The sequence below is a fragment of the Callithrix jacchus genome, chromosome 2 (genome assembly GCF_049354715.1).
Source record: "Callithrix jacchus isolate 240 chromosome 2, calJac240_pri, whole genome shotgun sequence".
Lineage (NCBI taxonomy): Eukaryota > Metazoa > Chordata > Mammalia > Primates > Cebidae > Callithrix > Callithrix jacchus.
Window position 1 is genome coordinate 174,025,393 of NC_133503.1, and position 26,759 is coordinate 174,052,151.

Here is a 26,759-nt window from a genome sequence, read left to right on the forward strand (position 1 = left end):
TAACCTTTTTTCAAGGTTCTTACTTCCTTGAATTGGATTAGAACATGCTCCTTTAGCTTGGAGGAGTCTGTTATTACCCACCTTCAGAAGCTTGCTTCTGTCAATTTGTCAAACTCATTCTCCATCCAGTTTTGTTCCCCTGCTCGTGAGGAGTTGTGATCCTTTGGAGAAGAGGCATTCTGATTTTTGGAATTTTCAACCTTTCTGCGCTAGTTTTTCCTCATCTTCATGGATTTATCTACCTTTGGTCTTTGATGTTGGTGACCTTTGGATGGGGTTTCTGCATGGATGTTCTTTTTGTTGATGTTGTTCATTTTTGTTTGTTAGTTTTTCCTTTTAACAGTCAGGACCCTCTGCTGCAGGTCTGCTGGAGTTTGCTGGAGGTCCACTCCAGACCCTGTTTGCCTGGGTATCACCAGTGGAGGCTGCAGACCAGCAAAGATTGCTGCCTGTTCCTTCCTTTGGAAGCTTCATCCCAGAAGGGCACCTGCCACATACCAGCTGGAGCTCTCCTATATGAGGTGTCTGTCAACCCCTGCTAGAAGATGCCTCTCAGTCAGAAGGCACAGGGGTCAGAGACCCACTTGAGGAGGCAGTCTATCTCATAGGAGAGCTAGAGTTGTGTGCTGGGAGATCTGCTGTTCTCTTCAGAGCCAGCAGGCAGGAATGTTTATGTCTGCTGAACCTGCACCCACAGGTGCCCCTTACCTCAGGTGTTCTGTCCCAGGGAGATGCGAGTTTTATCTATAAGACCCTGGTTGGGGCTGCTGCCTTTCTTTCACAGTTGCCCTGCCCAGAGAGGAGGAATCTACAGAGGCAGTCTGGCTACAGAGGCTTTGCCAAGTTGTGGTGGGCTTCACCCAGTTCAACTTTCCTGGCAGCTTTGTTTACATGATGAGGGGAAAACCGGCTACTCAAGCCTCAGTAATGATGGATGTCCCTTCCCCTACCAAGCTTGAGCATCCCAGGTTGACTTCAGACTGCTGTGCTGCCAGTGAGAATTTCAAGCCAGTGCATCTTAGCTTGCTGGGCTCTGTAGGGGTGGGATCCGCTGAGCTAGACACCTTGGCTTTCTGGCTCCAGCCCCCTTTCCAGGGGAGTGAACAGTTCTGTCTCACTGGTGTTCCAGGTACCATTGGGGTATGAAAAAACTCCTGCAGCTAGTTTGGTGTCTGCCCAAATGGCTCCCCAGCTTTGTGCTTGAAACCCAGAGCTCTGGTCACGTAGGCATTGGGGGAAAATCTCCTGGTCTATAGGTTGTGAAGACAATGGGAAAAGCATAGTATCTGGGCTGGAGTGCACCATTCCTCACTGCACAGTCCCTCACAGCTTCCCTTGGTTAGGGGAGGGAGTTCTCCATCCCCTTGTGCTTCCCGGGTGAGTGTGGTGATGCTCCACCCTGCTTCGGCTTACCCTCTGTGGGCTGCATCTACTGTCTAACCAGTCCCAGTGAGATGAGAGGGTACCTCAGTTGGAAATGCAGAAATCACCCACCTTCTGCTTTTATCTCACTGGGAGCTGCACATTGGAGCTGCTCCTATTAGGTCATCTTGCCAGCCACATCTAATTGATTTTTATAACAGTGTAAATATTTTATCATTTAAGTCTTCACTTATGTGATTCATCATCTGGCAATTGGTCTGGCTGGTATTTGGGAAAATGATAATAGCGGACATTTGTTAAGCTCATACCATGGGCCAGGACATGATCTGAACTCGTTACAAAGATTACATAATTTGTTACTCATCATGATTTTATTCTTAGCCCCTCTTAACTAATGAGGAAACTGAGGCAATATAGGAGGTAGATCACTTCTCAGCATCCTACAATGAATAAGAGCAAGATTGGAGTCCAGGTGGCCTACTCTATCGACTACAACACATTTTTTTTCTGTGTTTTTACATTTAATTCTATAAACATCCATGAAAGGCTTACTCTGTCCCAAACAATGTTTTGAGCTACAAAGGTTTATCTAATTCAGTGCTTTTCAACCTCTGGTCCATTGGCATTTGGGGCTGGTTAACTGTTCGGGGAGCTGTCCCATACATTAGAGGATGTTCAGCAGACTCCCTGATCCCTACCTACTAGATGCCAGTAGTGTCTTCCCAAGTTGTGACAGCAAAAATGTCTCCAGATATTTCCAAATGTCCCCTTGGGTCAGAAAATTGAGAACATTGTTCAAGCTTTTATATCAGTCTGTCTGTCTGTCTGTCTCTGTCTTTCTCTTTCTCTCATCTGTCTGCCTTTCCATCCATTTGTCCATCTGTCTGTCCATCCTTCCATCTTTCTTTTCAATGTGTACCTTGTGACTTGTAAAATACACTTAAGTAATACCGTAAGGGGTCTATATTTGCAAATATTCTGCACAACTGTACTCAAGTAAATTCTTTATCTTTTGTTACATTTAAGAACCCCTGAAACAGACCTTGTGTTATGTGGAGGAGAATTTTTGACAAAGTGCTAAAAGCAAAAGAAGTTTTTAAGCCTGAACACAGCAGACGTTTACTAATTCCCTTGACAATTGTTTTTAACACTCGATACCTTGAATTTCATGTCAAAAGTACTAGAGTAACTTAAATGAACAAAACTTTAGTGCGATTTTAGTGGTGGTAGGCAGACTAATGCACCCGCTTCCCCAAAGATGTCCATGTCCTAATTTCTGGGACCTGTGACTGTGTTGCCTCATATGGCAAAAAGGACTTTGCACATGTGATCAAGATAAGGATTTTGAGGTGGGGAGATTATATTGGATTTACCCAGGTGAGCCCAGGGTAACTGCAAGGGTCCTGACAAGGGAAAGATATAGGGGAGAGCTGGTGTCGGAGATGGAATGTGACGATAGGAGCTGAGGACAGAGAGAGACAGAGAGGAAGAGAGAGACAGAATTTGAAGCTGTTGTGCTGCTGACCTTGAAGATGGAGGAAGGTGTCATGAGTGAGAAGCCAAGGAATGCAGGTGGTGTCTAGAAGCTGGAAAAGATGGGAAATGGATCCTTTCCTGAAGCCTCCATGAGGCCATCTTGCAGATACCTTGATTTCAGCCCAGTGAAACCCATTTCTGACCTCCAGAATTATAAGATGAGAAATTTATATTGTGTTAAGCCACAAATTTGTGGTGATTTGTTACAGCAGCGACAAGAAACTAAGACAGTAGCTCCATATTTCTGAAATTGAAGGTGAACTAAAATTGCATGTGATCCTTCCAGAATCCTAGTGGAGGAGGGACGAAAACTAACCCTTGCTGGATGCTTGACTGTGTGTCAGGCACTGCAAAAATGCTTCGTGTGCTACATCCGTTAATTCTCCAGGAGGTAATTTTTATTTTCTCCATTTTTTTCAGATTAGGAAACTGAGGCCAGAGAGGTTAAGTAATTTATCCAAAGTTAAGCACAGAGCCAGCAAGGATACCAAGGCCTGCCTGACTCCAAAGCCTGTTCTCATTCACATCGAAGCAACTCTCCCTACATTGAATATAAAGAATTCTGTATTCATTGTATTTATTATATCAGACCCCAGGCTAAGTTATTTGTAAATTCTATGAGCACAAATGATACAAACTATAATCAATGTTATTGTACATTTGGGATTTGTCAATTAAACAAATGCCTTTTGGTTTATTAACTGCATAAAGTTATTTCCCCAAAAAGGCATTGTTTACTGCTTTATGCTTGGCTTTTGAAGTCCAAGATCCTTCTTGCCTTGGCAGACTGTGACATTAGTCTCAGCTCCTGCTTAGTCTAACATTTTCATTTTCAAAAAGCCAGTGGTAAATCAAGCTGAGAGCCAGATCCCAGTCAAAAACTGATTTAGTAGGGCATTGTAACTCACCAGTAAGAATGCTACCTTCTTGCCTTATAGTGTAATCTCTTCAGCAGCCGCCAAAAAGGATACACACACACACACACACACACACACACACACACACACACACACACACTGCCCCAGCCCCCTTTCTCTTCCTCTCTCCTGCTCTCTTTCTCTTTGATACATATGCCTTGGAGGAGAATATCAATAGATAAAATGCAGACATTTGCAATATGATAATTCAAAGGCAGAAATTAATAAAATGTGTTTCTTAATAGCAAATGGACCTTTTCCAAAATGTGTTCTTCTTGAAAGGTAAAAAAAATGTTGGATATTATATTCTTTTATGTTGACTTTTACTTAGGATCTAAAAAGTTAAAGCTGTATATCTCTATAAGACAAGTGACTATTTCTTGTCTATAAGACAAGTAACTCTCAAGCATTCTGTGTGTGCACAATAAATGATGAGTAAATTGAATTCCATAACCGGTCATACTGTCAGGGAAATAATGGCAAATGATTCTAGGAAAGAAGATAATGAGCTCATTTATGAGTTTTTCTTGCTGGGAACCAGCTTAGATTTCCAAAGCTCTCCTCTTCCTCCTCATTTTGAAAGCTCCCTTTCTCCTTTCTCTGTTGTACTTCTTCTTCTCCTTCTCTCCTCTTCCTCCTCTATTTCAAAAGCTCTCCTCTCGCTCCTCCTTCTTCAGTTAAAGAAACCAACGGAAACACTAGTGAACGGAAATTCATACTGTCTGATGGCCCTGCTGGGGAAGGTGTCCTCACTGTGGTGTCAGTGCCATGAATTTTCTGTTCCTCTCTGTCCCACTTGTGTCATTGTTTCATTTGTCTACCATATCTGAAATACTCCCTGCTACTTTAATATCATAATAATGTGATATACGAAAAGGATATCAGACTTAAACCTCTCAAAAAAGCGGAACACTAGCCTCAGCTTTGGTACTGTGCTGGCAATGCCCTGCAGTCCCTGACTCCTCTGAGCCTGTGTTTGCTCACACACAAAAGGAATGAATCATGGTCAACTAGAAGACCAGTTATATGGATCACCTGAGGAATGCTCGTACATGTGACAGCATTTTATGAGCTGTAAAGCCAGACACAGTGTGAGACAGTATTATCATTGCTCCCTGTCTTCACTACCAATTTTCGGCCATGAAACTCTGCTATGAGATAATCTGGGATGACTTGTAGCCTGCCAGGGAATACTTCCTCTTGTGTTGTATTCTCTTTTCGCTCTCTCCCACCCTACACTTTCCCTTTCTTTAGGTGTTACTCGCTGGTTTGTGTGGTAGTCAAGATTCCTATGGCCACGTTATCATTTTAAAACTCAGGGAAGCAATGGCTACTGCTGAAAAGGAGATAAAATGAAATGAAGTTCCATCACTCAAGTTTGCTCAAGTCACTTAATTTTCTCGATTTGACTTGAAGACTCTATTTTCCTTTAAGAGGCAAGTGGATTGGCAATCAGCGGGATCATAGCTTTAATACAAGCTAAATAGCTGCCTTTTTTTTTCTTTTAACATGATATATGCACTTGGGAGGATAGACAGAATAGTCAAGGCACAAACAGGATAAGAAAGTACAGTTGACCTTTGAACAACATAAATTTGAATTGCGTGGGTCCACTTATACCTGGATTTTCTTCTGCTTCTGCCTCCCCTGGGGCAGCAAGACCAACCCCTCTTTCCTCCTCAGCCTCCCCAACATGAAGGTTATGAGGATGAAGACCTTTATAATCATCTACCTTCACTTCATCAATAGTAAATATATTTTTCTTTCCTTATGATTTATTTATTTATTGAGACAGTCTCGCTCTGTCGCTAGGCTGGAGTGCAGTGGCATGATCTCAGCTCAGTGCAGCCTCTGCCTCCTGGGTTCAAGCAAATCTCCTGCCTCAGTCTCCCAAGTAGCTGTGATTACAGATGTGTGCCACCACGCCCAGCTAATTTTTGTATTTTTAGTAGAGATGGGGTTTCACCATGTTGGCCAGGATGGTCTCAATCTCTTGACCTGCCTTGACCTGCCTCTTGATCTGCCTGCCTCGACCTCTCAAAGTGCTGGGATTACAGGCATGAGACACCACGCCTAGCCTATTTATTATTATTATTATATATATTTTTTGAGGCAGGGTCCCACTTTGTCACTCAGGCTAGGGTGCAGTGGCATGATCTTGCTTACTGCAGTCTTGACCTCCCGATCTCAGGAGATCCTCCTACCTCAGTTTCTCAGGTAGCTGAGACTGCAGGTGCATGCCACCATGCCTGGCTAATTTTTTGTAATTTTTTTTTTTTTTTGTAGAGATGAGGTTTTGCCATGTTGCCCAGGCTAGTCTGGAACTTCTGGGCTCAAGCGATCCACCCACCTTGGCCTCCTAAAGTGTTGGGATTATAAACGTGAGCCTCTGTGCCCTGTCATGATTTTTTTTTTAAACAATATTTTCTTTTCTCTAGCTTACTTTAAGAGTACAGTATATAATTAATACAACATACAAAATGTGTGTTAATAGACTATGCTATTGGCAAGGCTTCCACTCAGTGGAAGGCTATTTGAACCTAAGTTTTTGGGGAGTCAAATGTTATACAAGAATTTTGAACTGTGCAGGTTGATGCCTTTAACCCTTAGGTTGTTCAATGGTCAAGTATAATGCTTTTCTTATTTCCTAAAGGGAAACTTTGCTTCTTGGGGAGTATTGATCCTCATTGAGCCTCTAATACTCCGACCCCTCATAAAGCCTCATGCTCCAGAATAATGAGGAAATCAGCCAGATTTTTATGTTTCACAATTTATGAAAACAAACAATCCAGCGTGCTAAAGTTTTGCATAACTATTTTAAAGCAGGATTTTCTCTGCATTTCCTCTTTTGTGCTTCGTTTCTGATTTGTACTCATAAGTAGTAGAAAGAGATGAGATGATTTTCCAGAAATGATTGTTTTCTGTGAGAACTCAAAATATGTTGATTAAAAGATATAGTTGGTTAAAAAAAGAATGTCATTGCATAGAATCTTTCTGTCCCTATATTATCGCATTTCTCTCTATGGCTGATACTTTTGTAACTCGTTGTAATCAACAATCTCAGGTTTTAAATGATTTCTCTTTTACTGAACACTTGAATTGTCTGTACAATGTAGCTTCTTAGCAATTTTAAGAAAAAGAAATTCGCTTTTTATTGGCCAAATCTGTTTGCCTTTTTCTCATTTTGTTCCAAATTTTTTTCTACCAAGATCCTGAATAATGTTTGATTTTAATTTGTAAAAGTCTCAAAGGAACCAGCTTTCATGATACAATATTACTTTTTATGTCTTTTCTTATTTTTCTTGTTAGTTTGTGCATGGACCACTGCCTTGTCTTTCGTTTATTTGTTTTGCAATAAGGTAGCTTGAGTTCTCTTCTTTTGTATTATAAAATATTTGTGCCATTTTGATGTGAAATTTCCAGAGGTAGTTTTCATGGAAGGACTTTCATATCCTTGGTTTATATATCTACTATCTAACACATCCTTGAACTTTAAAGACATTAGATTTTCCATTGTCAATCCAATGCCACAAAACACTATCAATGATATTCGTATCAAACCATTACATCTGTCAATTGGGAGGCACAGAAATCAAATGTGAGCATGGTGACTATAGTTAATACTGTACTGTATTCCTAAAACTGGCTAAGGAAATAGATCTTAGATGCTTTCATCACACACACAAATATACACACAATGGTAACTGTGAGGTGACGGATGTGCTAATTAGCACGACAGTAATCGTTTCACAGTGTATATCAAAATATCATGTTCTACTCACTAAATATATATCATTTTGATTTGTCAATTATACCTCAATAAAGCTGGAAAAAATCGGAAGGCAGTTTTTAGATAACAGGGTGTTTTAAAAAAATATTTTCTGTTCATTGTAGCTTAATTCAAGTAGTATTTGGCTGTTTTTATGTGCAAAAGTATGTGCTAGACACCGCTGGGTGTATGAGTAAGACAGGTAGACTAGGGTCTTGGAGAGTTTGTAAAGATGTAAGTATTCCAAAGTTTACATTCAATATCTGAAGTACTAGTTGAAAGAGTCGGCGTGGGATCTAATTCAAAATACTATTCAATATATTTAAGGTCAAAGTTCAACCTTAAAGAATTAAATATTTTGCTCTTAAAAAGGTGAAACATTCAGGGTAATTAAATAATTAAACCAACAATAATTGTCTCACAATAAAACTTTGGTTCTATTACATATGGAGATTATGATATTAATCATAACTTTACTGTGATAACAATTCCTACTTAAAACCCTATTATAACCCAAGTGAAAAGATCATTTAAAAAAATTGTTGGGTGCCTGGAACTTAAACTTGGGTGCCTTAAAAGAAACAAGAGTTAACCAGATTCTATAACATTCGTGGCAATGGAAATAATGTAAACCCCAGACTGTACCATAGTTATGATGTTTTCAAATGAAAGGATAAATATCCTTAAATAGAGGGGAATCTACCAGTTACCAGGGATCATCAGACAATGTGAGGGGTCTTGCGCATATTATTTTTCTTATGGTTAGAATAATAAAGGCAACTTCATATTTTTATATTTACTCATGCCCCGAATTGCTGCTGATGTGTCATACTCAGCTGGCTTCACTGCTTTGGCACCATCTTCTGACCCATAACACGTGGCTTCACAACATTGGCCATGAGTGGGATCACCTGTTCACCTTCAGCTCTCCTTTCGGTTCATTTCATCTGTTCTGTGAAGGCACACTTCACAGCAGGGCACCTTTTCTCCTTACACGGGTCTTGCCTTAGTTCTTTACTAGTGTGATATGCCAGGCCTTGTTCTAAACCCTTTCTGTGTATTAACTTATTTAATCTTCACCTCAATAATTTCATGACTCCTTTCATTGAACAGTTGAGAAAACGAGGGGGCAGAGGGAGACTGAATAACTTGCCTAATATTACACATGTAGTCAGAAGTGCAGCTGAGGCTGAAACTTAGATATTCCACCCATGCTATTGACTTACACTCTCTAGCGAGTAATTGTTGAATGAATGAAAAAATTTTCTCTGCAAATGTATTCCAAAAGGGCCATAAGTGAGATAACTTCCTCAACTACCTTCTTAACTCCAATCTCCATTCCCTGTAGTCGGCATTAAATCCCACATTCAGAGTGAGATTTCAAGCTTTTTGTTATTCCCTCATCACTGCTCTCAAGTCCTTTGAAACACATCAATTCACCTAAAATACTTAGATTTTTCTCACATGTATATATTTTAATCTTTTAAAATGTCCCTCTTTTTTGTGCACGTATATTCTCTGTGAATAAGAAACTGGAAGAAATTTTAAATGTTTCCCCCCGGAAATACTTTGACATGCTTCTTCTCTTCTTATTCCAGGTCACACAATTTCAAATTTGACTCCTTATACTGACCTTTGAGAATATCCATTACTTTTACTCATTTATTAATAATTGTGATGAAAAAAGCTCTTTCTAATTTTCTTATGGGGAATTCTGTACTTTTTAAAAATCTATCTTCCATTTTAGATGGAAATAAAGGTTTGCAAGAACACTGATTTGTTTAGCATGCTCATGAGGGTTATATTTCATTGTCGTCTTAATAACTGGCAAAATAAAAGCTTGTAGGAAGGAGGAGTTTGCTCCCAGCAGCTTACACAAATGCACAAAGAGTTGCCTCCACTAGGGTGCAATGGCACATTATCTAAACATGATCTAATTTGATGAAGGCTATCAAAAGGAGGGCCCCTCCCAAATGGCTGCTTATTTTTGGAAAATGTGGGTGGGACATAAGGAAAGCATTTTTAAATTTTGGCTAGAGAGGTTGAGACCTCTAAAAGTCAAATGTATAATTCTGGTTGCAGTGTATTTTTGGCTTTTCATGCCAGTGGAAATGAAAAACACCAGTGGTTTAGGAATCTATCAACGGTTGATTATAATATGTCAGGAATGTATTATCTGATTTTTGATATAAAATTTAGTCAAAACTAAAATTATAAATTTTTATTCTCCCAAAAAGACACATGCACTCACATGTTCAGTGCAGCACTATTCACAATAGCAAAGACATGGAATCAACCTAGGTGCCCATCAATAGTAGACTAAAGAAAATGTGGTACATATACACCATGGAATACTATGCAGCCATAAAGAAGAATGAAATCATGTCCTTTGCAACAACATGGATGCAGCTGGAGGCCATTATCCTAAGTGAATTAATGCAGGAACAGAAAACCAAATACTGCATGTTCTCACTTATAAGTGGGAGCTAAACATCAGGTACTTATGGATGTAAAGACGGCAACAAAAGACTCTGGGGACTAGTAGACTGAAGTGGGATGTGGGAGGGAGGGGCCAGGAGCTGAAAAACTAATTATAGGGTACTATGCTCAGTACCTGGGTGATGGGATCAGCTGTACCCCAAACCTCAGCTTCACGCGCTATCACCAGTTACCAAACCTGCCCAGGTACCCTCTGAAGCTAAAATAGAAGTTGAAAACAATTAGAGATCTTGATTTTAAAAGTAATGTAATGTAGGATGTTGGCATTTGGCTTATTTATATTATTATTATGATTACAGATCCATATTATGACAATGAAGAACTCTGGTGCAATCAGTATTTACATGGTTTACTAATACTGCGATCAAGTTATGCTGAAATAAATACGTAACAATGCCTATAGAATAGATTCAAGGGGCTTTGCCATAATGAGCACTGGAGCCTCTCTAACCTTCCAACAACTTCAACCTCTGCTTAACTCGTTGGACTGTGGAGGTAGCAGCTACAGTGGAAACAAAAAGGATCCAATCTCTTCACTTTTTTATTTCCTTTGACTTCTTATTTTTTTTATTATTATTTTTTAAAGACAGAGTCTTACTCTGTTGCCCAGGTTGGTAGAACAGTGGCGTGATCTTGGCTCACTGCAACCTTTGCCTCCCAGGTTCAGGCGATTCTCAAGCCTCAGTCTCCTGAGTAGCTGGGATTACAGGCACATGCTACCGTGCCGGGCTGATTGTCATACTTTTAGTAGAGATGGGTTTTGCCATGTTGGTCAGGCTGGTCTCGAATTCCTGACCTCGAGTGGTATGCCTACCTTGGCCTGCCAAAGTGCTGGGATTACAGGCATGAGCCACAAGCCCAGCTCGGTCCCTCCATTGTGTTCAGCAAATTGAATTCAAGCAGGAGGCTGTAGGATTCCACAGCCATGATGAAATGGAAGTTGGAGGATGCAGGATTGGTTCCTTGAATGGCTTTCTCTATTACTCTGCTGTGCGGCTGCCCGAGGTAAGAGTTGCCTTGGGTTTATGACCAAGGCCAGACATTCTAACTTTTCTGCTCTCCACATGAGCTACTGTGCACAGAGGGGAGTTTAAGAGCCAGAAAATTGCTGCTATACAAGACATTTTCTTAGTAACAAATAGCAAACTGGAGCTTTTGTCATTAAGAAAGTGAAATCAGTTGGTTTCACTTTCAGTGGAAACAAATGAGGATTATAGATAACAGTGGCTGTTGGAAAGTTACTTCTAGAAACGTTTTCTAAGAAGTACGTCCAATGAGCAAGTGTATGCATGCACTTTCTCTTAAATATGCTAACTCGTAGAAATATACAAATGTTAGTTAAATGGCTGAGCATAAAATTTAAATGATGAATAAGACAGATGTGCCCAAGGCACTTGCCCTGATTCGGGGGAAAGATGATTGCAGGCCACTGAACCAGAACAGAAGTTTAGAGAAGGTTATCAAGGGAAAGAAAAAGAAATCACAATGACCAGAAAGATCACGAATTGCATATCTACTTTTAAAATGCTCACACGTAACTATTTTGAATACCACTGATGTGTTCTGGAAATTAAAAGAGAAAAGTAAAATGAATGTGCATAACAATAATGCAGACATACTTGGGAGCTCTTTAAAAGTAACCTTTTTTAAAAAAAACTTTTTTTTGTCTCTACCTTTGGGTTTCACACAATAGATTCTCAAAAGGTATTTGTGGTATTGAGTAGAATGCAATCATTGAATACCAATGCATATTCTGGGGGTTTTTCACTTGTGCTTCAAAACGGCTTTGCAAAGTGGACATATAGGGGAAGGTATTTAACTGGGTAGGTAGGTGGTCAGGCAGTCTCAGCTGTCAGGGTCTTAGCGGTGTGAGACAATGGCCTGAAATACTTGACTGCTCTGAGCTTTAGTTTACTCATCTGTAACACAGGGATGGAAACAATAGCCAAGCGTTAGGGTTGCTGTGAGGATCCAGTCGGATAACACACTTGAAGTACTTAGGACAGGGTCTGGGACAGAGTCATGCTCAGAAAATATCGGCTATGACGATGCCTTCATCTCACATTGCTGTTTAAAGCAACAAGTGGTCCAGGGACTCTCTGAATCACACACGGAATCAGTGCTAGGAGGTTTCAACTCTTCAGCTTATGCTCTTTTTAGGAAAAAAAAAAAAAAAAAAGAATTAAAAAAGCAACATTTCAACAACGGCATCTTGTAAGTAACCTTTCAGAACGGATAAAATATTGCTTCATGTTTACTAATTTGGATCATGTAATTATAGTTAGAAATAATTGCTCATTTCTAATTTTAAAGGTGTGTATGGCTGACAACTTTTATTTTTATGGTCCGTTAAAACATTACTGTCTAATTATCTTGAGAAGAGTGGCTTCATTGAATTGGGTAGACATTAATTTTAAAGACTGAGGAGAAAGGCATTTTGGGAAGGCCTGTATGTTAGAGCCTCAAATAGAACCCACATTTTCATCATATTTAAAAAAAAATACAGCCTATCAGCTTTTTGAAAACTGTTCCCCCAAAACCATCACCAACTTTCATTGTAAAATACCTTTGAAAATATACAGTTTATTAAATTCCATAAAAACAGATCTCCTGGCATGTTACTAAAAATAGAAGCATCTCAAATGCTTTGTGGAGGTTGATCTTATGTATACATTATGTGGGAGGAGGGGTTAAAGAACATTGTGGAAGATAAAATGGAGGAGACAGAAATTAAGTGTTGCTGTGGCTGTTTAATGTACTGTGCAAATCTTCTACCTAAAGTTAGGCATCATGCTGGTATTTTAAGGAAATTCATCTTTGTGTTAATAAATGCCTGTGTCTTCAAAATCAAATCTGTATCTACATCTACCTGTGCTTTTTTTTTCCCCCTATGGAATGTAATCTTAGACTATGTACCAATCATCATCAAGAAATTGCTACATTACATAAAACAGGGTCGAGGGGTACAGGGATCTCTGAAAATGTGGAATTACAAGGCTTCCCTCCATTTTTCTATGATATTAAGTTTACATAAACCAAAGATAACCCATGTGGATTTTGTACAAAAATCACTCTTTTCTTCAGCCTGACAAGAAAATCTGTACTTCTTCGTGTTTTCTGTCGGTGGTAGAACTTTTTTTTTTTTTGAGATGGAGTTTCACTCTTGTTACCCAGGCTGGGTGCAATGGCGCGATCTCGGCTCACCGCAACCTCCGCCTTCTGGGTTCAGGCAATTCTCCTGCTTCAACCTCCTGAGTAGCTGGGACTACAGGCACACGCCACCATGCCCAGCTAATTTTTTGTATTTTTAGTAGAGACGGGGTTTCACCATGTTGACCAGGATGGTCTTGATCTCTTGACCTCGTGATCCACCTGCCTCGGCCTCCCAAAGGGTGTTAGGACTCTTTTACTCTGCTGGTTGTTCAGTCTCTAAATCTCTGACTATTTGAACTCCAGCTCTTGGTCCTTTGGCTTCTACACCCGATTAATTGGAAGGTCCTGGCAATTCTCCCGCTGCAGTGTAAGCTAACACCTGCTCTGTCTTTAGATGGGGTTCAAATACCTAGGAAGCTCTGCTGAGTCACAGAGCCTAGTTGGCTCTTCTCCTTTTCATTTTGATGATACTTTGTGGATGCCCAATTTATCACTGAACTTGCCACATTTTGTTATCATGATTGGTAATAATATCCTCCTGGGCCAGTGGCTCCCAAATTTGGCAACATGTTAGAATCATAAAGAATTAAAAATAAACTAAATCAGAATTTCTGGGTAGGTGAGTCAGGGAAGGTATTTTTAAAAGCGGCACTTCTCAAATTTTTAGTGCATACAATTCACCTGGGGATCTTGTTAAAATGCAGATTTCGGATTCACTCAGATCGGAGGTGGGGCCTGAGACTCTGCATTCCTAACAGGTTCCCAGGTGAGGCAGATGCCACTCAAGCGAAAGCAGCTTCAAGCAGCCCCCACATGGAGATGCAGTTTAGAAAGCAATCACATCCCGTTTTATATCTTAAACTCACCAACTCAGAAACGTACTGGATACAGGACCGCTTATTTCTTCCTATCCCGTTACCCGTTCCTGCCACCACCATTTTAAGTGAGTGGAAGTTGACATTTTATCAAACATCAGAATTTGGCTTGTCAATATTTCAACTATAATTGGCTTTCACCACTATCCTCCCTCCTGCCCCCCCCACCCCCCCCGGCCCCCCGTCTTGTCCCTGTCTCTGCATTAATCTTGCTGGCACTAGAACGCAGTGGAAGGGTGAGGAAAGTTAAGGCGGAGGAGGAGGAGGAGGCAGGTCTCTGCAGTTGCGTATGCTTCGGTTGTAAAGCCCCGTCTAGTCATTGCCATTCCAGCCCCTGGACTCCTCTTTGGCTGCTGTGACCCCTCCCCCCGCCCATCTATGACCTCCCTTTTTTTCCTCCCTTTTACACCTGAAAGCCCTTTTCTTCCCTCACTTATTCTCACATTTTTCTCACTCCACCATCCTCATGATGACTTACCACCAATTAATCTGCATCATCATTATTTCAAATGAACACAAAGAGAAACAGATGTTTATAATGTAAACATTTTTTTCTTCTATTTTAAGTGTTAGTTTCTCAACAGCATTACTTTCCCTCAGTTAATGCTTCTGTCCTTCCACATACACATCGATCTTTTGAGTGTTAGGTACCCACCATAGGCTCTGATGGTGGGTGCCTAACACTCAAACTAATTTTTAGTTAGTAGCAACCTGCTCAAATAGCATAAAGGTTCTGGCCGGGCGCGGTGGCTCAAGCCTGTAATCCCAGCACTTTGGGAGGCCGAGGCAGGTGGATCACGAGGTCAAGAGAACGAGACCGTCCTGGTCAACATGGTGAAACCCTGTCTCTACTAAAAATACAAAAAATTAGCTGGGCATGGTGGTGCGTGCCTGTAATCCCAGCTACTCAGGAGGCTGAGGCAGGAGAATTGCCTGAACCCAGGAGGCGGAGGTTGCGGTGAGCCGAGATCGCACCATTGCCCTCCAGCCTGGGTAACAAGAGCGAAACTCGGTCTCAAAAAAAAAGGTTCTATTAGCCTTGGTACACCTTTCTACGTCAGCCTAACTATTCTAATGGTTCCCGGAGTGTGCACTGAGGCAATGTGAGTTGCAGGAGGGAGCTGAATGGGAAGTATGTAAGATTTGGAGGGATAGCCTGGTATGGTGGTTCATGCTGTAGTCTCAGCTAGTTGGGAGGCTGGGACAGGAGGACAGCTTGAGCCCAGGAAGTCGAGGCTGCAGTGAGCGGAGAATGCGCTGCCGAACTTAACCCTGGGTGACAGAGCAAGACCCCAGCCCAAAAAAGAATTAAAAAGAAAAAAGGAGGGAAAAGGAGAGAAATACAGCAGCGTGACCTCTGAAGACCCTTTGTGAATTACTAGCTCAAGGTAGTTCACAGTTTCAACAGTAGGTGGTGCTGCATTCATTTCAATGATTTATATTTACAAAGCTGGGTTTTTCATAGTGGCTGTGACAAAAAGCAATTACAGTGCAAAAATCAAGATGGAAAAGGAAACGAGAGGGCTGTGTCCGATCCGATTGAGAAGTTGTGCGGTGTTCAAGAGATGCACACATACCATTTGTAACTGTGGTTAAGAGGAAAATACATTTTGTCAATTTATGTGTATTGGTTTTTCAAATAATTATTAAGTTGTTAGAACAAAAATACTTATTAAGTTGTTTGAGTCTATTTAATACATGGCACTATGAGGTGTTTCTTTGAGTCTAAGGTCACTGTGAAGAAGGACTCTGTGAACGAAGAAAGTTTTAGAACCTCTGCTCTGGTCTAATCACTTTTTTCTTCTAAAAGTTTCCTGACCTCATGAGCTGGATAATCATATGAGGTGTCTCTTTTACTCCAGGTAAATTAAAAGTGGATCAACTTGTGGTCACAAATGAGGGGCAACTCTCTCCTTGGTCTTCTTTTTAAAAAATGTGTTTTTCTATTTTTTAAATGGTGGTAAAAAAATACCAGTGAAATTGTTTCATCTGTTGAAATCCTATAACTTCAAAGAGGAATTTGAGAAAATGCCATATCAACAGTTCAAATCCACCTCTAATGTATCTGATACAGCCACGGTGGCAACTAGGACAACTTCAGTTGTTGCCCTTGATTTTTTTTTTTCTGGCAAATATCTCCTGTATTATAACCACAAGGAGGAGAGGGAGGGGCAACAGGGAAGGACAGATGATGAGGAGGGAGGGAAATTTATCTAGCTGCCAATAAACTATCCAAATCCAACTAATCTAGTCAAAGCTGTAGCTGTGAAGAGATTTTGCCAATGCTTCTCTATACTTTCTGCCGAGATTTGTTAATTACCTCATTTTACTTCTGCAGTGATATAGACGTCAATATGCCGCTTTAATGCATTGCACGTAGATTTAATAGAACATAGACAGTGGATTTTTACCAATAATAGTTACTTCTTTATGTACCTACTCTGTCCCTGCCACTAGTGCAGCTCCACCAGTAGGCACTGCTGCATGCACTTTCTGGGTGAAGAAACTAAAGCCCAGGAAGGTTAATAACCTGTCCTGGGTCACGTAATTGGCAGCTGGCAGCACAGTGGCGCATTCACAGATCTGCTTGAGTCCACAGCTTGTAACTTTTCCCCATGGCAATATTCCTTCTCACAATTATAATTGTAAAACTGATTCTTACGTGGTTTTATCCACTGCTGTTTCTAGTATCCTGACATAACCTGGCTTTTTTTTTTTTTTTTTTTTTTTTAGAATATATGGTATTATAGGTATAAAACGGCATCATACTTGGAGAAGAAAACTGGAAAGGAGAAAGGGGAGCCATTATTTAGATAAAGCACTTTTTAAAACTTGATCTTCTATGGCAATGATGCTATTTGTGTTGTAAAAATTGCTTTAAAGATTTTTAAGATGATGATGATTTTTTATGACATCACCCAGTTAACCTAGTGTTCTTCAAATTTCACCAAGGGAATGGAGTGAAGTACAAGTAGCTGAACTGTCTTTAGGAGTCACACAGAGTGTGAATTTCACAGCAAACATGGCTAGATCCTTGGGGATCTGTGCTGATGTTCGCCCCTTCACTGAACATTTCCTCTCTTACTTTATTCCACATTAATAATTCACATCATTGGAACACCTCCTGGTTACGTCAGCCCAAGCCATGGATAGCTTCCTTCATTTATGGTGGTAAATACTTAAAAAGAATATTTACATATGGTTATTCAGGGATATTTGATCACAGATTGAAGTGTGAACATGCAGCCCTTGGAATCTGCAAAAAGTATGTGTTTTTTTTGCATGTTATCCTAATATAGATGTCTTAAAATCATAGCTGTAATCATAAATGAATGCATTTTCTCATGTATATTTTTATGTTCACTCTCGGTTTGTTTATAAAGGGATGTGTGACAATGGTTTTTTAAAAATCAATATTGCCTTACGAGGCACAGAACCTGCAAAGTACCAACCTGTAACTCTGTTTTCTTCTTCAACATCTTTTTGGTATGCAGATATTCTGCAACAAGTTTGGAGCTGATGATAAAATTCCAATGAATCTCATGATGACAGGCTAACCAAGCTGTTTCCCTGACTCAGCTCCAGTAATCTGTGAGGGCTATAATAAGAGATGCCTCCTCACTTTACTTTCTGGAGTCAATAAAATGGTCAGATATTTGGAAAGAATACCTTTATATAGCATTTTTCTCTTTTACAGATTTTGCCACAGATCACAAGATTTTGAAATACCTGTCTTTTTGCCAACTATTTGAGATAAGACTTAGCAGGAGCAGCAGCAGCTGTCAAATCTAAGGTAGTGCTGGGTTTTGACAGCAAAGGGCTCCATGTGGCCAGAGAATAGAATAGATGGTGCCAGAGGTAGCAGAGTTAAGAGGTTGTTAATTTGAACTTGGCCAAAGGACTATAGCTCAGAATATTTGCTTTTAGAACGAGAGAAAAAGGAGCCTTCCTTTCTTTACAGCTTAATCTCTCCATTCCTATTTTTAATACACCCTACTTTATAGAATAGCCAGACCATATTTTTCAAGCTACAGTAAAAATTAAAGGATTTATGATAATCCTATGCGAGTGGTTGTGGGCGTTTCACTTTCAACTGGAGCATTTTCTCTCTCTGTTGCAGGGCTAACATTTCTCAGCTTCTTGCTACAGTCTTCTTCCTGAAACTACTCAAGTGGAAAAAAAAAGTCTTACCGGATAAGCAACAATCTTTTGGGGAATAGTTCACATCCTCCCCTTCTATTTATTAGAAGTAACTTCTTCAGGCTTTTAAACCCAGAACATCAAAGGAATCCTACCTTGCCCACATACTGATAATCGGATCCTGTGTATTCCTCCAGGAGAAAGAACTGATTCCACATCCAGCTCCTTTTTGAACGGTTCAGCTCATTTTTGCTGTTTCCAGAGAGCTCCAGGGCCCTTTTCTTTGCTGGGAAACCACTAGTCCTCTTAGATAGTGGAGTTGAGAGAGTTGGGTAGGGCTGACCCACCCAAAAGAGCAGCAAGAAGTAGCGGTAAGTTCTCATGCTGATAGCACCGTCGAGTCTCCGGGTCGTGAGTGCCCCTCTCCGGGAACTGCCTTTTTCACTGCACTGTATCCAGCCTCATTCCTCCTTCCTTCCTTAATGTTCCTTGCTTGGCTCTCAGAGGATATCTGGAAAGAATAATAACATATCAAGCATTTTTAGAGATGCTTAAAATTCAGTGTTAGAGCAAATAGGCTGGAAAAAAGAGGACAGAAATTTGAATAGCAAAACAACAAAAAAAGTTGGCTATCAATATTGAAATGAAGGAGACGGTCTTCCAGACATGCTAAAGGGAAGGCATGTGCTGGGTAGGAAGCTGTTGTTTTCTTTCTCCTTTTCTATCGCTTAAAAATCCTATTTTAAGGACTAGCTTTGCTGTAGGTCAATGTGCCAGAATGGATTATTGCCCTACTCCTTTACCTTGGAATATGTGGGCTGAGATCTGGTAGAAAAAATGAGTTTGTGTTTCTGATTCTATTTGCATATTTATCCTCATGAACAAGTCTAAGGCAAAGAACATCACAGACCATTTGAATTCAATTGAAAGTGCATAATGTTGGAACTTCGCTAAAATGGATTGAATCCCTGAGATGTGCCAGGCGTGAGTCAAGGCAGAGCCTGCTCTGCAGACTCTTGGCTTCGGAGATGAGCTGTGATAGGACCTTTGGGTCAAATGAGGTTGGAAAAGACCATACACCGTCTCTTTGGAGTGCAGATTAGCATATCAAAGTGCCTGAAATAAAGTTTCTAAAGTGATATTTTGCAGCAATGAAGCTAAGCCTATACATTATTAATCCAGCATTTCCCAAACTCGACCAGAAAACTTTTTTTTTTTTCCTTAGAGGACCCAATAATACTATCGGATGAGTGATTAAGCAACCTATAGAATTTGTATGTAATAGACTATTTAATAGACTAAATGAGTGATTCTATTCAAATTTCCTCAAGAAATCCTGAACTTTATAAATTTTTGCTTGTATCATAAACAAGCATATTTTTTCAAACTGGTCAAATTACATTTATATTTGTTATGACAAAAACTACAGTTGCATAGTTGCTAGGTAGTTTTCACAGATGCATCAAACAAATCTCAGTACCACAGTGAGGGTCATCAACGATCAGATCTTCAGAAAAGTCAGCTATTATACATGCAGGTAATAATTTTCCACGGAAAATAATAATTTTCAAAAGCACAGTCTACCTTTAAATAATCCTAGTGGCCAGATTGCTTGGTGTAGATGTCCCAAACTGGTTTAGAAGTTTATGCTGTCAAAGTCATGTATGCCTATATCTCCTTTATAAACTTTTCCACATTTTTTGGAAAAAAAGCCAGTAAATTACTCCTTTATCTACTATTTGATATAGAAAAAACATTGTCTTAAATAATACTAACGACAGCAGCAAGGAAGTGTTTTGTAATGCGGAACTTTAGTAATTGAACTGGTACATTTACTCTAAACCATGCAGATCAACAAACATGTTTTAGGTAATGTGATTAGTAGTTTTTTTCTCTACATCAGACAAAATGGGTTCACTTGATTCTTGTCATTCTACCAGGTAAATGTATATGCAACAAGGTTGTCGTTTGTTTTTTACTCCAGCCATGAGTAATTATAGCCACCTAATACCTGGTTTAGTCAAAGCCTTCTATTGAAAGGTAAGTGAAATATTGTATAATATTCAGCATTTAAAATCCTTTATTTCATTCTTATGCATCTTCTTGACGGCAGGCTGGGGAAGTTGAAAATTCCACAGGTAAGTAAATTAGTACTGCGACAATTAGTCATACTGGAAAAATGCCAGGCAACAGTATACTTGTCATCATGCAGCCTTGGTACAGGTGTGGAATGACTGATGATCAATTAGGCAGGAATAATTCTTCTCTCTCCTCATAGCTGGTATATAAAGGGGACTGAGAGGGCATATGGATAAAAGTCCTCCGAAGACATCTATTCATTTTTAGCAGCAAAGATTACACTGAGGTTGATTCTGTGGAAATACATTTTTCTTAATTTCCCTCATTCTCCATTATTTTGCAAAGACAAATCCTGCAGTGAAGAATTACACGTCTGCTGCTGCACTCCGTGAGCGCCCCATGATGCTGGCAGGAAAGAGGGATGTGGAGAATGGAGGTGTCAGCTGTTTAAAAGGCAGACTCCTGAAGGCCATTTTAGAGAAAAATCAATCCCTGTGGGTGTTGTGTGCAAACTCTACAAGCTGTTTCCACTTGAATATTAAATATTAGTTCTTTTTAATATCACAGATACTAAAATGTCAAGTATTTCGTTTTTTTCTTAGTTGGTAATGAGCTTTTAAGTGATAAAAATTTTAGTAGTATTTCCAAGTAGGCTACAACCTCTAATTTTGCTACAGCCCAACTCTTTTTGTATCAACTTGATAGGGTATCTCCTTAATAAAAGCTTAACATATATAATTAAATTATCAATGCTCAAACTCATATTCGATGTTAGTTTTTTAGAGGGATAGATATCTCTGTGAAATTATAAAGTTTTTTTTAAAACCCTTTAAACTGTTGAATATATAACATAGCAATTCTCATTTAATATTCCCTTTTTAAAAATATACTTTAGGTTCTGGGGTACATGTACAGATCGTGCAGGTTTGTTACTTAGGTATACTCGTGCCAAGGTGGTGGTTTGCTGCATCCATCCCCCTGTCATCTACATTAGGTGGTTCTCCTAATGTTATCCCTCCCCAATTCACCTACTCCCTGCTATCTGTCCCCCAAACCCTCATCCCCCAACAGGCTCCAGTGTGTGATGTTCCCCTCCCTGTGTCCATGGGTTTTCATTGTTCAATACCCGCTTATGAGTGAGAACATGTGGTGTTTGGTTTTCTGTTCCTGTGTTAGTTTGCTGAGAATGATGGTTTCCAGCTTCAACCATGTCCCTGCAAAGGACATGAACTCATCCTTTTCATGACTGCATAGTATTCCATGGTGTATATGTGCCACATTTTCTGTTTCCAGTCTATCATTGAATGGCATTTGGGTTGGTTCCAAGTCTTTGCTATTGTAAACAGTGCTGTAATAAACATACATGTGCTTGTGTCTTCGTAATTGAATGCTTTATAATCCTTTGGGTATGTACCCAGTAATGGGATTGCTGGGTGTTAATAGGCAGGATTGCCTAGTGGTTATGATTATCAATGCTAGGGTCTGCAACATTAATCCCTGTGAACTTGGGAAAATGGTTTAATCTCAATGTACCTCAGTTTCATTATTCATTATTCTACCTCACAAGGTGTTAGAAGGATTAAATGGAGCATTACATGCAAACCACTTAGAACAGTGCCTGACATTTAGTACAATATTCATAGGTATTAGATATTATAATTACTAATTATTGTTGTTATTCTCATTTGTACTGCATGTATAGAATCCATCTACAACACATTGCAAACATCTGCAGAAGATAGCATAGGTCTCTCTTAGGCCTAGACACGTTTTTATAGATCAGAAAACATCTCCACACAAGTCAAAATTTTCTTAAAATTAAAGAATAGAAGCACTTGAAAATCCTGAAGTACTTTATATACTAATTGTTTTCTGTGGACTTCAATTCAGCATTTAACAGTAGTAGTATAGGGACAGGGAAGGCAGAGATACTGGGTGCCTTGTCACCACTGTTTGCATTAAGGAAAAGAATATGGACCAAAAAGAAAGTTCCCTGGAGGTTGGACTCATTCATTAAATCTATATCTTCTTCTTTTCCATTTTATTACATTAAGGTTTTAAAAGTCATCTTTACGCAGGTGAAAAAAGATCAGAACTAGCTTTAACCTAGTAATTTTGCCCTTGTAAAAAAGGTACTGGTAATTAATATACTGATATTATTCTAATGTTATATCAGAAAAGAATTTGACAAGTTAAAATGAATGATATCTGCTATGGTTTGAATATCTGCCCCCTCCAAAACTCATGTTGGAATTTAATCCCCCATGTGGCAGTATTAAGAGGTGGGGATTTTAAGAGATGATTGGATCATGAGGGTTCTTTCTGCCCTCACGAATGGATTAGCCCATTCAAGGATTGATGGAGTAATAAGTTATCATGAGAGTGTGACTGGTGGCTTTATAAGAAGAGGAAGAGGGGCTGGGCATGGTGGCACACACCTATAATTCCAGCACTTTGGGAGGCTGAGGTTAGTGGATCACCTGAGGTCGATAGTTCAAGACCAGCCTGGCCAACATGGTGAAACTTTGTCTCTACCAAAACACACACACACACTAGCTGGGCATGATGGTGGGCACCTATAAACCAGCTACTCAGGAGGCTGAGGCAGGAGAATCACTTGAATCTAGAGGTGGAGGCTGCAGTGAGCTGAGATCGCACCACTGCACTCCAGCAGCCTGGGCAACAAGAGCGAAACCCCAGCTCAAAAAGAAAATAAGAGTAAGAGAGACCTGAGTCACATGTTAGCATGTTGAGCCCCCTTACCATGTGATACTCTGCAGAGAGTTTCTACCAGTAAGAAGATCCTCGCCAGATGTGGCACCTCAACCTTGCACTTAGTCTCCATAACTTTAAGAAATAAAATTTGGCTGGGTGCGGTGGCTCACGTCTGTAATCCCAGCACTTTGGGAGTCCGAGGTGGGTGGATCACAAGGTCAAGAGATTGAGACCACCCTGGCCAACACGGTGAAACCCTGTCTCTACTAAAAATACAAAAAAATTAGCCGGGCGTGGTGGCACACACCTGTGGTCCCAGCTACTCGAGAGGCTGAGGTGGAAGAATTGCTTGAACCCAGGAGGTGGAGGTTGCAGTGAGCCAAGATTGCGCCACTGCACTCCAGCCTGGTAACAGAGCAAGACTCTGTCTCAAAAAAAAGGAAAAAAAGAAATAAAATTTATTTCTTTATAAAATTTCCGGTTTCAGGTATTCTGTTGTAAGCAACAGAAAGTGACAAAACAGTGTCCAAATTTTAGATTTTACTTAACCTAAAAAACATTAAATGGGAAAAAATTAGTATGTTGCAAGCATACCCTTAAATGCAAAAAACAGGGTTCCTATGGTGCACAACGGTCATGTGTTCAAGCAAAGGAAGACGATGGCCCAGAAGTAGCCCAACTTTGAGAACTGTGGGAAACTGTTGATTTCTGAGCAGGCAAAGTAGAGGGGAACCATGTGGCAAGTGGCAATCAGATTGGTGGCTCATTTTGTAGACATCAGGAAGTAAATGGAAAGGGGAAAGGAGTAAGGGCATGCTCAGATACTGAACTTAAAATAGCAGGCAGGGTTATTCAACCACAAAATACCCGAAGACTAAACGATGCTGAACAAAGTAGATATTGTACCTTTTTGCTGCCCTCATCCTGCCCTCCATTCCCTCTTAGCATTAGGAGCCAATGAATTAGAAACATGAACAACTCTCTAAAAATAAGACGTGAGCTGCCTAATGACAGTTTAGCAGTGGAATTACAAGGCTACGTAGGAGACTATGTCTCTACTTTCTATTTGTTGGAATCTCAGTTTTTTTCTGAGGAACTTTCTATTTTCTATAGGTAATCATTTGTATGCTCTGAAATTTGACATGCAAAAGTAGTTGGTGGTCAAGAAATCTAGTTTGAATCTTTGCAGAACCTTATTTTACCGATGACTGGAAGGTAATTGAGATGTTTAGGGATAGTGGAGCAAGGCCCACGTCGCTTCGGTAATTGCATACTGTGAAAATTTATTTGCCTGGCAGCCAATGTGCATATGTACTTCAATATCCACAAGAGTACACGGTCAAGTCCAGATTTTATTTAATGTGTTCCATTTTGGGGAGCCTGGGCCTCATTAATTCAAGTCCTATCAAGTTAGAATATGTGATAATTAATGCAAAGGCTGGGCTGATGTTTTCTTTTGATTAGCAAAACCTTTTCCCCTAGATTATTGAAAATTAATAGTGCAAAAATATTTCATAGGGATATATAGAATGAGAAGACAACCTAATATGTCCTCAAGTTCCCTAGTGTACTTTGGAATCACCTTTTATTCACAAATAATTAACATGCTAATTAGAATATTTTTTAATTGATTGAATTGCTTCTCCAGTGACTTACGTTTGATAACAGCTTGAATGACTCAAATGTCTTACCTGGCTTTGAGATAGCGATTTTATTACACTATTTGCAGACGAATAAATAAATATAAGACAGATTTGAAAGCAATATAATTACATTCAAGTTTTGAAATTCAGACGACATAGATTTGTTCTGGTGTTCCTGATTAAGTCTAATCAGTGTAATATCACTATAATGCTATCTAGACTTACAAATTAAAGCAAGCACATTTGTTCTTTGGTATGCAGAGTCTTAACTTTGGCATTGAAAGCACAGTAGGCATTTAAAGCAATGTTATTAATATAATTTAACCAGCTACCATAGTAAGAGAATGTTTTGAAACCTATTATGAATTGTTTTTCAGCTAAATGGTGTTGCATAGGCATACTGTGGCACAGTACTTTATATTTCTGTAAATACGGTCTATACTTAAGTCATCCTATCCTGGATGATCTACACTTAACTCTTCCTAACCCATAAACATAGAACTCTTTTTAGCACATGTATCATAAATCCCTTATCAATTTTTGGTACATTTTCTTGTATTATAGCATTAATGAAATAGAAAACAGCTGGTTATTTATGACTTTTTGACATCTCTCTTATTGCATTACAATTCTGAGCCTGAAATCTCAGAGTCGTGCTCTGTCTTTGTGTGTGATAAGGATGGAGATGGTACTTAATCCATGAAAGCCTAGAAAATTAAAGAAACAGATTGTATTTCAAGATGCATTAAACAGAGTGAAGCCAAAGGGAAACATGCCTTCCGACAAGTAAATCTGAAAAAAATATGATATTTATTCTGAGAGAAGACTTTTATAGCCAATTAAGTTTGCTCAAGATCAATCTCCTGATAAGAAACTTTGTTTTGAATAGGTGGCCACCTGCTGTGAATAAAAATATGTCTATAGAACATGGCTGATCTTCCAGAAGTGGTAACATAAGGATAGAACCAGTTTGAAAGTTTTGGTGGGGATTTCACATGAAGTCTTCATTTCTAAACCTCCGTTTCATTTTTCTGTAAATGTCAAAGTCACTGTTGAGTAAAATTGGTTCCGTTTCGTGTGTGTAATGAACTCCACTGAAATGTGTCAAACAGCTTTGGCACCTCTCACCACCAAGCATTTCTCTTGTGCCAATGAATCATTATGGCAAGAGCCATCAAATGATGCCTGATATATTTTTTTGTAAATGTTTATATTTGTGAATAATATGGCAATCTGTTTGCAAACAGACGTATTTCCAGATGAAGCGATTTTAACAGCATTACCCTTGTTCTGAAAGGATATTCCACACATTGCATTAATAAAGATAAAACCCAATGTGTTACAGCACATAAAGTGGCATTTTATATGTAGTGGGGGACTGAAATAGTGACTTGGAACAAAAAACGAAATGGATCACAACTTAAATTAGAGCATAAAGACAAAGTTCTTTTACCACATGTCGGGGAAAAGTCCAAACTATTTTATTATGAGAGCTACTAAACTATGTAAACATGAGAATATGATGAGCAGACTCAGGCATGCCACATGTCAAGGTGAGAAACTTAGCCCCTCACAACGCTGGCTGGACAAAGAGGGGAGCAATTTGTGTCCCAATTCTTTTATCTCTAAAATGGAATGATATTAATAGTACCTACCTCCTAAGATAGCTATGAGGATAAAAATGAATGAATTCATGTGAGGCCTTACTTATGAACATTAAGATGGCTACAATGACTTAAACTGCCAAAGGTCTTAGCTCCTAGGGACATATTTGCTTCTTGTGCATTTTTTGGTCATACCTTTTATTCTACAATTAAGAAACTTAAGTCAGTTGCTACTCTTCAAGAAATCAGTAGATCCGTCTGGGCGCGGTGGCACATGCCTGTAATCCTAACACTTTGGGAAGCTGGGGTGGGTGGATCACGAGGTCAAAAGATCGAGACCATCCTGGCCAACGTGGTGAAACCCCATCTCTACTAAAAATACAAAAATTAGCTGGGCGTGGTGACGTGGGCCTGTAGTCCCAGCTACTTGGGAGGCTGAGGCAGGA

The 26,759-nt window shown here is 39.6% G+C and overlaps 1 protein-coding gene across 4 annotated transcripts in view; it reads right to left on the minus strand.

The window, feature by feature from the left end:
- CDH6 (cadherin 6) overlaps window positions 1–26,759 on the minus strand; it is a 150,356-nt gene that overhangs the window by 55,045 nt on the left and 68,552 nt on the right. For all 4 annotated transcript variants that reach the window (XM_002745091.7, XM_035291744.3, XM_035291743.3 and 1 more), the window contains exon 2: window positions 18,428–18,783. In XM_002745091.7, coding sequence (XP_002745137.1) covers window positions 18,428–18,655 — 228 coding nt within the window. In that variant the 5' untranslated portion in view covers window positions 18,656–18,783. The remainder of the gene's footprint in view (window positions 1–18,427; window positions 18,784–26,759) is intronic.